The sequence below is a fragment of the Budorcas taxicolor genome, chromosome 15, assembly GCF_023091745.1.
Source record: "Budorcas taxicolor isolate Tak-1 chromosome 15, Takin1.1, whole genome shotgun sequence".
Classification (NCBI taxonomy): domain Eukaryota; kingdom Metazoa; phylum Chordata; class Mammalia; order Artiodactyla; family Bovidae; genus Budorcas; species Budorcas taxicolor.
Window position 1 is genome coordinate 17,318,983 of NC_068924.1, and position 15,586 is coordinate 17,334,568.

The window sequence follows — 15,586 nt, forward strand, 5'->3', positions numbered from 1 at the left end:
TAAAAATTTAGAATAGGGGATATGTTAAACTTCAAGACAGTGGAAGATTACTAAATAATTTTAAAAGTGAAAGTGAAAGTTGCTCAGTTGTATCTGACTTTGCGACCCCATGGACTGCCCATGGAATTCTCCAGGCCACAATACTGGAGTGGGTAACCCTTCCCTTCTCCAGGGAATCTTCCCAATCTATGGATCAAACCCAGGTCTCCAGCATTACAGGTGGTTTCTTTACCAGCTGAGTCACAAGGAAGCCCAAGAATACTGGAGTGGGTAGCCTATCCCTTCTCCAGCAGATCTTCCTGAACCAGGAATAGAACCGGGGTCTCCTGCATTGCAGGCGAATTCTTTCATCAACTAAGCTATCAGGGAAGCCACGTTGCTTTCAAAAAGTTTGTTTATATTTTGTTAAAATTTACTGAATTTCACTATAGGAAAATGTATAAAGCGTTCTTTAAGTATTCTGAAGGAAGTGACCAAAAAAAAAAAAAAAACCTGAGTGGTTTTACTCAGATTTCATCATCTAAAAATAAACTACTATCATGAATTCATTATTATGAATTCATTTTGTGGTATAGCAACAAATTGACTACATTATCTCAGAGTCTAAGTAAGAGCTTATGCAACAACCACAATCTCAGCTGCTCTTCAAAAAGATATTTACAAATCTTAAAACACATATTGTTCAATTTTTCCTTTACCAGCTCATCCTCTTTCATCTTCACTGTCACTGGACAGCAAATGACTACAGCCCTTATATATATACTCTCAGCAGTAAATCTCACAGACAAGTATTCATTTAGTTAGTAACTTCTTTTTAAAGTGTCATGCTCACTTTATTTTGCTAAATATTACTTGGATTCTTCACATAAATTTAATATATCATTTCACTGTTTCTTTACTTTTTATATAGTTTATGCAGGTACAGAAGAAATGTAATTTATTTTATATATACTGCACAGTACTGCTTACTGAACAAAAATACATCTACTAATGAAGCATTAATTATTAAATACTAAGAAATACATGATTGGTTGTTGTATGGATGCAGGAAAATTTTACTGATAGCTGGAAGAACTGGTGAGAGTTACTAGCTGGGTTAGGAATGTCTTATTCTACCATCTTAATAAAGCAATTTTAACATAATTAAATCAAATCATTGTACCACATGCCTAAAACTTAGACAGTGATGTATACCAACTATTTTTTAATAAAACAGGAAAAAGTATTGCAATTTTGATGTTGAAAATTCACTAACACATTTTTAGGAACAGATTACATTTGGATAATGAAGGAAATCTGTATTTTAATTATTAGTTTAAAGCATCTTATACATATGGTTAGCCATGGCTTTTCAATCACACACACCCACCCACCCACACAAACACACACACACCCCACCCACCCACCCACACCCCCCCCACCCCACATCCCCCCCACCCCTTAACCATACCTGAAGTCCCAGGAGTTCATCAATTGAAGTCTCTGGTTCACTAGGGTTGCTATCTGTTTGCTTAGGTACTTGAGCAATACTGTTGTCACTGTAATACACAAAGGAAAACTTTTATTGTAGTTCTCTACCAGGCAAAAACAATTAGGTATTTTAAACACAAATATTTTACCTAGTCAAAAATTTATTAATGTTTTCTGCAAGCTTTTCCTGAAGAGACTTGTTGCTTAGTATCTTTTCTCGTGCATTTTCAATAACCATTTGCTGAAAAAGAAATCACTATTAGTAAAAGCACAAGATAGAGTATTATTTGTCTAAAAGGAATCAATGGAACCTGGATAGTTTTAATAAATTTAGGTAGAAACTCAAAAGTTATGGTGGAGCCTTCCATATTAATAACAGATTACTATGTTAACTGCTTACAAATATTTTCATAGATCCTTCACCAACTTCTTTTTCACTTTGGAACTACGTAGTTCCAAACTCTGTAGCTTTTCATACAAGGTTTTAAATAAGCTGACTCTATTCTGGAAAAATGTCCTATTATATTGCATAATCCAGCAATAACAATGTATTTACAGTTTCTTAAACATACTTCTGTTTCTTACTTGGTGCATTTGCACATGTTAGCTATTCTGACTAGACTGTTTCTTACTGGTAAATATCCCTAGTCTTGATGGTGTTCTTCAGTCCCTTCAGTTGTGTACCATTCTTTGTGCCACCAAGGACTGCAGCATGCCAGGCTTCCCTGGCCTTCACTATCTGCTGGAGTTTGCTCATATTCATGTCCATCAAGTTGGTGATTCCATCTAATCATCTCATCCTCTACTGCCTCTTCTCTTTCTGCCTTCCATCTTTCCCAGCATCAGGGTCTTTTCAAATGAGTTGCCTCTTCACATCAGATGGCCAAAGTGTCAGAGTTTCAGCTTCAGCACCAGTTCTTTCAATAAATATTCAGGGTTGATTTCCTTTAGGACTGACTCGTTTGATCTCCCTGCAGTCCAAGGGGCTCTCAAGAGTCTTCAGCACCACAATTTGAAAGCATCAGTTCTTTCACACTCAACCTTCTATATGGACCAACACTCACATTCATTTGTACATGACTACTGGAAAAACCATAGCTTTGAGTATACAGACCTTTGTGTCTGTTTTTTTTAACATGCTGTGTAGGTGTGTCACAGCTTTCCTTCCAAGGAGCGAGTATCTTTTGATTTCATGGTTGCAGTCACCATCCACAGTGATACAGTGATTTTGGAGCCCAAGAAAATAAAACCTGTCACTGTTTCCACTTTTCCACCTTCATTTTGCCATGAAGTCATGGGCTGTATGCCATGATCTTAGTTTTTGAATGCTGAGTTTTAAGCCAGCTTTTTCACTCTCCTCTTTCACTTTCATCAAGAGGCACTTCAGTTTCTCTTCACTGTATCATCTGCGTATCTGTGGTTGTTGATATTTCTCCCAGCAATCTTGATTCCAGCTTGTGATTCATCCAGCATGATGTACTCTGCACACAAGTTAAATAAGCAGGGTGACAATATAAAGCCTTATTGTAGAGTTCCCAATTTTGAACCAGTCCACTGTTCCATGTCCAGTTCTAACTATTGTTTCTTGATCTGCATATAGATTTCTCAGGAAGCAGGTAAGGTGGTCTGGTATTCCTATTTCTTAAGAATTTCCCCCAGTTTGTTTGTGACCCTTACAGTTAAAGGCTTTCACGTAGTCAATGAAATAGCAGATTTTTTTTTGAACTCTCTTGCTTTCTCTATGATCCAACAAATGCTGGCAATTTGATCTCTGGTTCTGCTGCCTTCTAAATTCAGCTTTTACATCAGCAAGTTCTCAGTTCACATACTGCTCAAGTCTAGTGTGAAGGATTTTGAGCATAACCTTGCTAGCATGTGAAATGAGTGCAATGGTACAGTAGTTTGAACATTCTTTGGCATTGCCTTTCTTTGGGATTGGAATGAAAACTGATTCTTTCTAGTCCTATGGCCACTGTTGACTTTTCCAAGTTTGCTGACTTATTGTGTGCAGCACTTTAACAGCATCATCTTTTAGGATTTGAAATAGCTCAGCTGTAATTCCATCACCTCCACTAGCCATGCTCTTAGTAATGCTTCCTAAGGCCCACTTAACTTCACACCCTAGGATGTCTGGCTCTCGGAGAGTGACCACACCATTTTGGTTATTTGAGTCATTAAGACTTTTTCTATATAGCTCTTCTGTGTATTCCTGCCAGCTGTGCTTAATCGCTACTGCTTCTGTTAGGTCCTTACCATATTTGTCCTTTATCATGCCCATCCTTGTGTGAAATGTTCCCGTGATGTCTCCAATTTTCTTGAACAGATTTCTAGTCTTTCCCATTCTATTGTTTTCCTCTATTTCTTTTGCCTTGTACACTGACGGCTTTCTTCTCTCTCCTTGCTATTCTCTGGAATTCTGCATGCAGTTGGGTGTATCTTTCCCTTTCTTCATTGTCTTTCACTTCTCCTTTTTTCTCAGTTATTTGTAAAGCCTCCTCAACAACCACTCTGCCTTCTTGCATTTCTTTTTCTTTGGGATGGTTTTGGTCACCACCTTCTGCATAATGTCATGAACCTCTGTCTGTAGTTCTTCAGGCAGTCTGTTTCCCAGATCTAATCCCTTAAAGTATTTGTCACCTCCACTGTATATTCATAAGGAATTTGATTTCAGTCATACCTGAATGGCCTAGTGGTTTTCCCCACTTTCTTCAATTTAAGCCCAAATTTTGCTATAAGGAGCTGATGATCTCAGCCACAGTTAACTCTTGGTCTTGTTTTTGCTGACTGTATAGAGCTTCTCCATTCTGGCTGCAAAGAGTATTATTAATCTGATTTTGGTATTAACCAGCTGGTGATGTCCAGGTGTAGAGTTTTCTCTTGTGCTCTTGGGAGAGAGTGTTTGCTATGACCAGTGTATTCTCTTGACAAAACTGTTATCCTTTGCCCTGCTTCATTTTGTACTCCAAGGCCAAACTTGCTGTTACTCTAGGTATCTCTTAACTTCCTACTTTTTTTCACTCCAATCCACTATGATGAAAATGACATCTTTTTTTGGTGTTAGTTAGGTCTTATAAGTCTTCATAAAACTAGTCAACTGCAGCTTCTTTGGCATCAGTGGTTGGGGTATAGACTTGGATAACCGATACTGAATGGTTTGCCTTGGAAACAAACCAAGATCATTCTGTTATTTTTGAAAGTGCAACTAAGCACTGCACTTTGGACTTTTTTGTTGACTATGAGGGCTAATCCATTTCTCCAAGGGATTCTTGCCCACAGTTATAGATACAATGGTCATCTGAATTAAATTCAGCCATTCCCATCCATTTTAGTTCACTGATTCCTAAGATGTTAATGTTCACTTTTGTCATTTCCCACTTGACCACATCCAATTTTCCTTGATTTATGGACGTAACATTCCAGGTTCCTATGCAATATTGTTTTTTATAGCATTGGACTTTACATTCACCACCAGGCACATCCATAATCGAGTGCTGTTTCTGCTTTGGCCCAGCCTCTTCATTCTTTCTGGAGCTATTAGTAATTGCCCTCCATTCTTCCCAAGTAGGATACTGGACACCTTCCAACCTGGGAAGTTAATCTTTCAGTATCATGTCTTTTTGCCTTTTCATACTGTGGTTCTTGTGTTAATAATACTGAGAGGTTTGCCATCTCCCCCCGCCTCTAGTGGACCACAGTCCACAGTTTTGCACTTACAGTCTATCCCAAAGCAACTCTATGGCAGTTTTTTTTGTGTGTCACATCGTGTGGCTTGCTGGATCTGTTTCCTGACCAGGGATTGGACCCCTGCAGTGGTAGCGTGGAGTCCTCAACACTGGGCTGCTAGGGAATTCCCTCTATTGTAGTTTTACAGAAATGCTACCTTTTACACAGACACACACTATATATTTATATAAATTATATACATGTGAATAGTTATAAATAAACTCAGGAATATCTTAAGTTACAAAGTTTGGGAAGGTCACTTACTTTTTCTACTACAAATGCATTTGGATCCTGCAAATTTCGTATTGTTGAATGAGGCCCAGACTTCCTTTGAGATTCACTGAAACACATTTTAAAAGCTTGTCTTTTAACTAGTATGAATAATCCAATGATCATTACATATAAATACAAATCTTAGTCATGGTGGAAAAGATATTTTCTCTATTTGTGGTAGGAACAAAGAGCAGTAGAGTTGAAAAGCATTAATAGTCTTGAATTGAGAAATGAATCTGAGATCTAGCTTTATTACTTATTAACTATATGGTCTCCACCAGGTACCCTCTGACCTACTTTATCATGGGATAAAACTAAAGCTTTACTGGGTTAATGAAAGAATTCAATAAACATAAAGTATATGTAAAGACTTTATAAAAAGGTCAAAGTTCTTATAAATGTTAGATATTGTTACAGTACTTTTATAATTTCATGTGGTTAAGTATGAAATCTTGCCAAAGAGGCCGAGGTCAGCCTTGAATGAGAGACAACCAACAGTAAACATTCCAACAAAAATACCCAGGGCATGGCAATTGAGAAAACAGCACAAACATTTTAAACTATTATCTCTCTTTTCTGAAATATTCTTCAAAGACACATGGGCTCAACAGGACAGAAAGAATGCTTCTCAGAGAATGTCTGAGAAGATTTTTAATTATCAGTTTAGGAGTTTAAATATACGTTTGTAGACCCTAAAATATGCTGATAGAAAATGATTATTCCCAAAAATCTGAGTTAACATCAATTTTAGTATGTTTTTCTATACTATTACAGAAAAAACACTTCTAATGAAACACATTTCTAGATCATTGATTTCTGAAACAATCTGATTTCAGGGAGATTATGAAGTAAAAAAAAAGTGCTTTGAAACAGCTATAATAGTAGAGTCTCAAGTACTTAATGCAATTTTGTTACTTTATTCATAATGTAAGTATCCTTGTGTAATTTTTTTGTAACGGTTACTGGAAACATGTCTTTTTAGAAAGCATTTACCTTTTGCGTCTACCAGGAGACATTAAACTGGCATGATTTTTCCTTTCCTGAGCACCAGTATTATTATTTAAAGCCTCTCCAGCTGTATTTTAAGAGAACAAAACAGTAAGTCAAGGAAACAGAATAGTTTATTAAAACTTGAATTAACTGAATAAAAATAGCACTACATAGTGATTATTTTAAATTCAGTTAGTATATATTGAGTGCCTACTATGCGCAAGGCACTACAGAAGATATTGTGCATGTTAGTTGCTCAGTTGTGTCCGACTCTTTGCAACCCATGGACTGTAGCCCGCCTGGCTCCTCTGTCCATGCAATTCTCCAGGCAGGAATCCTGGAGTGGGTTGTCATTACCTTCTCCAACAGAAGATGTTAAGATACATAAAATATAGTCCCCATGACTTAAGATTTTACAATAAAATACAAAGTATAGTATACAGAATAGTTTCAACAAAAAAATACCATGGCAGAACAAACGAACTGTAAGAAGTATAAACTAAATATACTGGGTAAGTGTTTTTACCCAGAGGTGTTAAAGAAATTGGAGAAAAGATGGAAATAAGGGAGAATGTAATGGTTGTCGATACATTTACCTGCACAAAGAGAAAAAAAGACTGGTCTAAGAACCAAGAGAGGTGACACCTCAATTTTAATCCCAACTCTGATATTAACTAGCCTTTTGCTGCTAAATATCATGTGCTTTTAATACTATCAAGTATATAACAAACAAGAAATACTAGATGACCTCTAAGTTTATCCTTACCTCTAAGATTCAGATAGGAATACGTAGGATTTTCAACATGTAGAGATGGAGGTTAACCAGAAAAACATTCCTCATTTCAGCAGGACAGACTAATATGACCAAAGAGCTGAACAAAGTGTTCACATATAATGTGCATTACTTTTAAAAGCAAATAAGAGGGTTTTTTTCCCCCAATTAATGCAAATAAGTGAGAACTAGAAGAGACTTCAAGGTTGGATGTCAGTTAGAACAGATAAAAGAATCCCAGACTAACATGTCTCACAGATTTAATAATATGCTTATTTAATGGCAAACTGAATGAGTGAGCACACACATACTACCTAAATTTACCCACTTCTAGCCTCTAATCTAAAAGATATTATCACATCATCTCATTCACACAATTTGATTAAAACAAAATTTAAAAGCACAAAATGTAAACTTACTGGTCATAGTGTCTTGTGACTGTGAATGGTTGACCACTACAAAATCTGACCTCAAAGGAGCTGAAATTTGGCCAGATGGCCTAATAACTTGTGTAGCTGTCAAAGGAGAATTGGTAAATTGTCCTAAAAGATACGGTAAAGGCTCTGAACTGACAGGAGCTGCTTGAGATGCAAGCCTTCTCTGCCGTTTGATTTCTGCAATCCCATTTCTTGTTCGGGCTGAAACACACGAGCATTTAAAAAATTAACTCACTGTCAGAGTAGTTTGGGAATCTTAAGATATCTATACAATATATGTTCTACTACATATTTAACAGTGAACTTAAAAAATAGCCCCTAGAATTATCACCTATTTATGTGATAATTTCACAAGAAACAAACTAAAATTGAGTACACTTGAAATTTTAAAAATCCAAGAATACATTTCTTCTGTAATAATTAAAACTGATAACATCTCCACAATCAGGAAAACAAATTTATGGAATGAGAATTAAAAGATGTGAATACATGAGAGCCAATGAGAAAAATAAGATTTATTTAAATTGCATATTTTTACAATAAATGAAAATATTATTTTCTAATATGATAATGGTACTTAGAAAAGCAGTAGTTTCAACAAAATGTAAATTCAGCAACATGTATTGTTAACAAAAACACTCATCTGATATTATATTTGAGTTTAAAGTAATTCTGAACATTATTTAGAGTTTAAAGTTGAATACCAACCTCTCTGATTGGCAGCAAACCCTGGGGAACTTTGCATGCTCCTAATAAACAAAAGTAGTTAGACATTAAAAAATTTCTGTTGCTAAGATACATTCTGATTTAGTTACAGTCAGACCTGAAGTAAATTATGAGTTAAAAGGCAAGAAATTTCTCTCAGATAAAAAAGTTAAGCACTTTTTTTCTGGGTAACCAAATCTTATCTGCTTTAGGAAAAAAACAGTGGCATATAAAAATGCAAACATGCATAATTTTAATAATCAAGTTTCTATCCAATGCAATAAGAGCTTTGAAATCCCATTAATAATACAATTTGCCTTGAATGTAGGAACTCAATATATTTAAGAAAGCTATATATATTTTACAATTATCAATTATCTTTTATAACTATAGAAATGCCTTCCCAGAGAAATTTTGATTTTAAGTATAACTGCATAAATACTTCAGAATCCAAGTTGATTTCAAAAGAGATCCTGCTTTCATCAAATTTATGACTATGACATTGTTTCACCAAACTTCTAGAGAAGGAACAAAGCAAACAGGTAAGAAAATTCACAATATAAACTGATTCTCCTTTTGCTATGAACTGGTTACCCATGTATTTTGTAAACAATCAGATACTGTGCTATTTTCCTCAGAAATCTGTCAAATAAGTGTCTGCCAACAAGAGCCACAAAACTTACTGAATCAAACAAGCATTTTTAACAGCACACAAACCAACCTTCAAGAACACTTGGCTAGGAGGTTTCTTTTTTAATGTAATACCTTGTCAACAAAACGTTGCAGTAACTTATAAATATTCTATAGGGGTTAAGTTGTTAATGTCTTTGAAGACTGTTTGAAAGGGAATGAAAGAGGAAAGGGAAGTCAGGAAAGGGGAATAAGAGTAAGACTACCAAATAAAATGTAGTACAGAGTCACACAAAAAGCACTGGGAGCCATTCAGCTGAGGAATGAAACGAGGCCCCTGCTGAAGTGGGGTATTCACTTGTAGCTCTGGGAGAAAGTGTAAGAAAGGATGGTTTCCATACTAGACTCAAGTTGAATAAGATATGTTATAAAAGTGATACCTATTCTAAAGATATTGAGACTAGCATTCCAAGGCCATGACATAGTAAAATTCTAAAAGCAGAAGATTCCAGAAGTGTTATTATTCGGGTTTGTTCCTTTATAAGGGAAGAACAAAGGAGGCATGGATTACACATACATATCAATTTTCTGCATGTGTAATGAAGATGCAACTGTATAAACGAAGTCATATGGGGCTTGAGTTAGTAGATCTGTATCCACCAAGACTGGGACTAGATTTGTATTCAGCCAGAGATCTGCCTCTAAATTGTTACGGGAACCTGGGAATATCATTAATTTCCTCATTTCTAAATATTTTATTAAAGTACACAATTTATTTAAAATTATCTAATCAAAGACAAATATCAATAACCTCTAGCATAATTTCAAAATTAGATCAATGTTAAATAAATGCACAGTGTGTGTCATAAGATTTAAATGTGAAGTGATTCTTAACTGTGCTTCCATTCCAAAATTATTATGCACATTCTGATAAGCTGATTGTATAAGCCTTTTATTACCTGATCTGAGAAAGTGTATGGTCTAACTTCTTCCACAGAGATGACATAATTGCTGGGACATCATTTGATGTTTCTAAATCATAAGAGGAAATGTTTCATAAAAAATCCATCATTTAATTTGAACAGACACAGAAAATCAATAAGGAAAACTTTTCTCTCAGCTGCTGACATTATGTTGGGAACTGAGAAATAAGCCTATTTTGTAAAGACCTGCAGAGCTATAACGATGTTGCGTTTTTTGCTCAAGTTACTGAGGATCAGATACAATATGAGGGAAAAGGAAACTTGTGAAAACTATGAAGTTTTTTTAGATCAATAATCTTGTATTTTCTTTGAATAAAAAGACAAACTATTTTAAATCTTTGTTCTACCTACGTGACATCTGAAAGTCAAAATAATTTGATTTATAAATTTATAAAATTATACAAACCCATGTAAATATAGAAATTAGTTTCTGTATCCAATGTTTTCAGGTCCAAATCACTGTGATTTCTCAGCAACTCCTTAGTTACTCTACTTAGAATTACAGATACAATTCTGCAGGACTAATTAGTCAGAATTACAGATAAACTTCTGGAGGACTAATTAGTCTTTTTCAGGATGTGTTCTAAAGCCACACTGATAGGAAATTCAAGGTATTTATATTCTTTACTATATACTTCTAAAAAGCTCAAACAAGAGAAAGTTACCAACATAAAAGTGGGATATAAACCTTTGTACTGCAATAACATATTGTTTCTGAGGTCATTTACACTCTAAATATTCCTGTAAGATAGTTAAGATAGTTTGGGAAAAGAAAACCTTGGTAGAATGATCAAACTTATTGAAGAGAAAGAAATGAAATTCACACTTTGAAATTCTAGGCTTATTACTTTCTACAGTTTCTAGTTCTGTGATCTTAGAAAAGTTACCTGGCTTCTCTAATCCTAAATTTTCTGATACTTAAGGTCTAGTGAACTTCCCTGGTGGCCCAGTGGTTAAGAATCTACCTTGCAATGCAGGGAACTTGGGGGAGGATCCCTGCTGGGGGAACTAAGATCCCACATGCTGTGGAGCAACTAAGCCTATGCACAGCAACTACTGAGCCTGAATGCTCTGGAGTCCTTGTGCCACAACTAGAGAACTCTAAAGTCCATGTGCCACAACCGGAGAGTTCTGTGAGCTGCAATGAAAGATCACACGTGATGCAACAAAGATCCCTTCTGCTGCAACTAAGACTTGATGCAGTCAAATAATGAATAAATTAATAGATCTAAACAATCAATACCTCTCATTGGATTATTTTAAGGACTGACATAAACCTCTGAAAGCACCCAGCATAATGTTGCAATAAACAGTACTCAATAAACGTGAAGCTTACATTTTAAAATGTTATCATTTGTACTAATTAATTCTTTACTGCTGAATCTTTTCTTAATATGTTGCAAACTATAGAAATAACGAAAATGAGAGAATAAATTTAACTTTCCTCTTCAAGACACTAATTTAGGAAAGTATTATATTTATCACTCAATATAAACAGACTTTAATTGGCTATCTCCCAGTGAATTTTTAAAATTATTTCAAAATTAAAAAAAAATCACTTCTAATTAAAACATTTAGATAAGTGCTGTAAAAAACTGACCAAAAAACAAACAAACAAAAAACAAAACATCCCTGAACCTGAATTCTTACCTTTTGCTTTCATAGCTACATATTCATTCAAAATTGTTGTCAAATTTTTTCCAAATAAAGACTGAAAAGAAAAAGATCAAGCATTACCAAAACCATATAATACTACCAATAATTTCCCACTATGAAATATTTCACCATAAAAGTTACTAAAAGATATAGATTAAAAAATAGTCAATAAAGAAATGGTAAAGAGTAGGTTATCAAAGGACTTCCTCGGTGGCTTAGATGGTAAAGAACCTGCCTTCAATGTGGGAGACCTGGGTTTGATTCCTGGGTTGGGAAGAACCCCTGGAGAAGGAAATGGCAATCCACTCCAGTATTGTTACCTGGAGAATCCCCATGGACAGAGGAGCCTGGAGGACTGCAGTCCACAGGGTTGCAAAGAGTTGAGACACAACTGAGTAACTAAGCACAGCACAGGTCATCAAAAATGAAAATAGTCACTCCTCAAGGACTGAATTCTTCTGTGGGTAGAGAACCTTGTCTATGTGAATAAGATACTGTGACTATGTTTCTTTAGCTAAGATAGTACAACAGCAGGAATGCAGTTTTCAGTTTGGGAGGTAGGGATCCAGTCACACAAATAAGGACCTACTCCTTCCTACCGTTTTAATGCCAAATGTCATCTGCCAAAGAGCAAAGCAAAAAATCTGAGTGTAAGAGATATCCTTTCCAAGGATCAGTACCTTTTCTATTTTCACGTCTATCATCTCATAAAGTCACCCCATTCCCCACCACTTTTATATCAATAATAAGGGGCAGGTTTTAACAGACTCAAGTTTCAGGTCATATAATAGAACAGGGAAGAGCAAGGATTTTTTAGAACACAGTTTTGGATTTAGGTTCTACATTTACCGTACGTGTGAAAAATTACCCAGATTTTCTAAGGCTAACTTTCATATATAAAAACAGACATATGACTTTTTAATACAATTTTTTTTTTGTGGTGAAGATTGAGGATATATGTAACATATCTAAGACAATGTCTAACACATAGTAGCTAATTATTTTTCTATCCTCTCCTGAACTTTCATTGCAGATTCCTATTTTATTCTTCTGTATTATTAAAAAAATTATTTTATATTGGAGTATAGTTAACAATGTTGTGCTAGTTTCAGATGTAAAATGATTCAGTTATACGTATACATGTAACTATTCTTTTACAAATTCTTTTCCCATTTAGGTTATTAAAGAATATTGAGCAGTTTTCTGTGCTATATAGTTCCTTGTTGATAATCTATTTTAATTACAGCAATGTGCACATGTCAACCCCGAACTCCCAATCTATCCCTCCTCCCCACCTTCCCCCTTGGTAACCATAAGTTTGTTCTCTAAGACTGTGAGTCTGTTTCTGTTTTATAAGTAAGTTCACTTGTATCATTTTCTTTAGTTTCCACATATAAGTGATATCATATATTTGTCTAACTTACTTAGCATTATAATCTTCAGGTCCATCCACATTGCTGTAAATGGCATTATTTCATTCATTTTAATGGCTGAATAATATTCCATAGTATATATGTACATCTTCTTTACCCATTCATGTGTTGATGGACATTTAAGTTGCTTCTGTGTCTTGACTACTGCAAACAGTGCTTCACAAAACATGTGGTGCACCTATCCTTTTGAACCATGTTTTTCTCCACATATATCTTCAGGAGTGAGTTTGCTGGATGGTAGCTCTATTTTTAGCTTTTTTAACCTCTATTTTTAGTTTTTCTCCATAGTTGCTGTACCAATTTATATTCCCATCAACACTATAGGTGGGTTCCCTTTTCTTCATACCTTTTCCAGCATTTGCTAGTAGATTTTTTGATGATGGTTACTTTGAGGTGATATCTCATTACAGTACTGACCTGTATTTTGTAATAATTAGCAATGTTGAGCATGTTCTCATGTGCCTCTTAGCCATCTGTGTGTCTTCTTCGGACAAATGTCTATTTAGATCTTCTGCCCATTTTTAGATTTAGCTGTATTATTTATTGACTGCACAAACTGTTTGTAAATTCTAGAGGTTAAACTGTTATCAACTGCATCGTTCACAAATATTTTCTTCCATTCTGGGGGTTGCCTTTTCATTTTGCTTATGGTTTCCTTTGCTATGCAAAAAGCTTTTAAGTAGTTCTCATTTTTTAAATTATTGTTTTTATTTCCATTACTCTAGATGGATCCAAAACAATATTGCTGCAATTTATGTCAAAGAGTATTTTGCCAATGTCATCCTCTGGGAGTTTTACAGTATCTGGTCTTACATATAGGTCTTTAATCCAGTTTATTTTTGTATATGGTGTCAGATACTGTCTAATTTCAACCCTTTACGTGTAGCTGTCCAGTTTTCCCAGCACCATTTATTGAAGAGATTCTCTTTTCTCCATTGTATGGTCTTGCCTCCTGTCATAATTGACCATTAATTGACCACAGGGTTTATTTCTGGGCTTTCAATCCTGTTCCATGGAGCTGTATTTCTGTTTCTGTTACAGTACCATACTCTTGATGACTCTAGATGTCTAAGAGAGTCAGGAAGCCTGATTTCTCTAGCTGTTTTTCTTTCTCAAGACTGCTTTAAGCTATTCAGGGTTTTTTGGGTCTCCATAAAATTAAAAAAATTTTTGTTCCAGTTCTGTGAAAATGTTATTGGTGGGACTTCCTTGATGGTCCAGTGGTTAAGACTCCATACTATCAATACAGGGGATATGGGTTTGATCCCTAAATTGTGGAAGTAAGATCCCATATGTCCCAGGGAGAAAAAAAAAAAAAAGCCACTGGTAATTTGATAGGGATTGCATCGAATCTATACATTATATTGGGTAGTATAGTCAATTCTGACAGTACTCGTTCCTCCAATCCAAGAACATGGTGTATCTTTCCATCTGTTTGTGTCTTCTCTTTCTTTCATCAGCATCTTATCACTTTCAGAATACAGGTCTTTTGCCTTTGTTCAGTCCAGTTCAGTTCAGTTGCTCAGTCGTGTCCGACTCTTTGCGACCCCATGAATCGCAGCACGCCAGGCTTCCCTGTCCATCACCATCTCCCGGAGTTCACTCAGACTCATGTCCATCCAGTCTGTGATGCCATCCAGCCATCTCATCCTGGGTCATCCCCTTCTCCTCCTGCCCCCAATCTCTCCCAGCATCAGTCTTTTCCAATGAGTCAACTCTTCGCATGAGGTGGCCAAAGTACTGGAGCTTCGGCGTTAGCATCATTCCTTCCAAAGAAATCCCAGGGTTGATCTCCTTCAGAATGGACTGGTTGGATCTCCGTGCAGTCCAAGGGACTCTCAAGAGTCTTCTCCAACACCACAGTTCAAACGCATCAATTCTTCGGCGCTCAGCCTTCTTCACAGTCCAACTCTCACATCCATACGTGACCACAGGAAAAACCATAGCCTTGACTAGTAGGTAGGTTTATTCCCAGGTGTTTTATTATTCTTTTTGATGCAATGGTAAATGGGATTGTTTCTTTCTTTTTCTGATCTTTCATTATTGGTGTATAGAAATGCAACAGATTTCTGTGTATTGATTTTGTACCCTGCATCTTTACCAAATCATTGATGAGCTCTAGTTTTCTGGTAGCATCTTTAAGATTTTCTATGTACAGGATCACGCCATTTGCAAACAGTGATGGTTTTACTTCTTTTCCAATTTAGATTCATTTCTTCTCTGACTACTGTGCGTAGGCCTTCCAAAATGATGTTCAAGAAAAGTGGTGAGTGGACACCCTTGACTTTTTCTTGATATTAGAGAAAATGCTTTCAGGTTTTCACCATTAAGTATGTTAGCTGTGCGTATGTTGTATATGGCCTTTGTTGAGACAGCAGGCCTTTGTTCTCTCTATGCCTGCTTTTTGGAGAGTTGTCATATTAATAAATGGGTGTTGAATTTTGTCAAAAGCTTTTTCTATATCTATTGAGGTGATCATATAGTGTTTAATTCTTCAATTTTGCTGATGTGGTG

General features: G+C 35.7%; 1 protein-coding gene across 1 annotated transcript in view; it reads right to left on the reverse strand.

Annotated features, from left to right (window-relative positions):
- Window positions 1-15,586, reverse strand: part of LOC128060627 (protein NPAT) — a 51,795-nt gene that overhangs the window by 14,656 nt on the left and 21,553 nt on the right. Inside the window, exons 3-10 of the mRNA XM_052653010.1 lie at window positions 11,634-11,694; window positions 9,960-10,032; window positions 8,374-8,414; window positions 7,648-7,866; window positions 6,460-6,541; window positions 5,458-5,533; window positions 1,620-1,711; window positions 1,451-1,538 (exon numbers count right to left, since the gene is read on the reverse strand). Of these exons, the coding sequence (XP_052508970.1) occupies window positions 1,451-1,538; window positions 1,620-1,711; window positions 5,458-5,533; window positions 6,460-6,541; window positions 7,648-7,866; window positions 8,374-8,414; window positions 9,960-10,032; window positions 11,634-11,694 (732 nt within the window). The remainder of the gene's footprint in view (window positions 1-1,450; window positions 1,539-1,619; window positions 1,712-5,457; window positions 5,534-6,459; window positions 6,542-7,647; window positions 7,867-8,373; window positions 8,415-9,959; window positions 10,033-11,633; window positions 11,695-15,586) is intronic.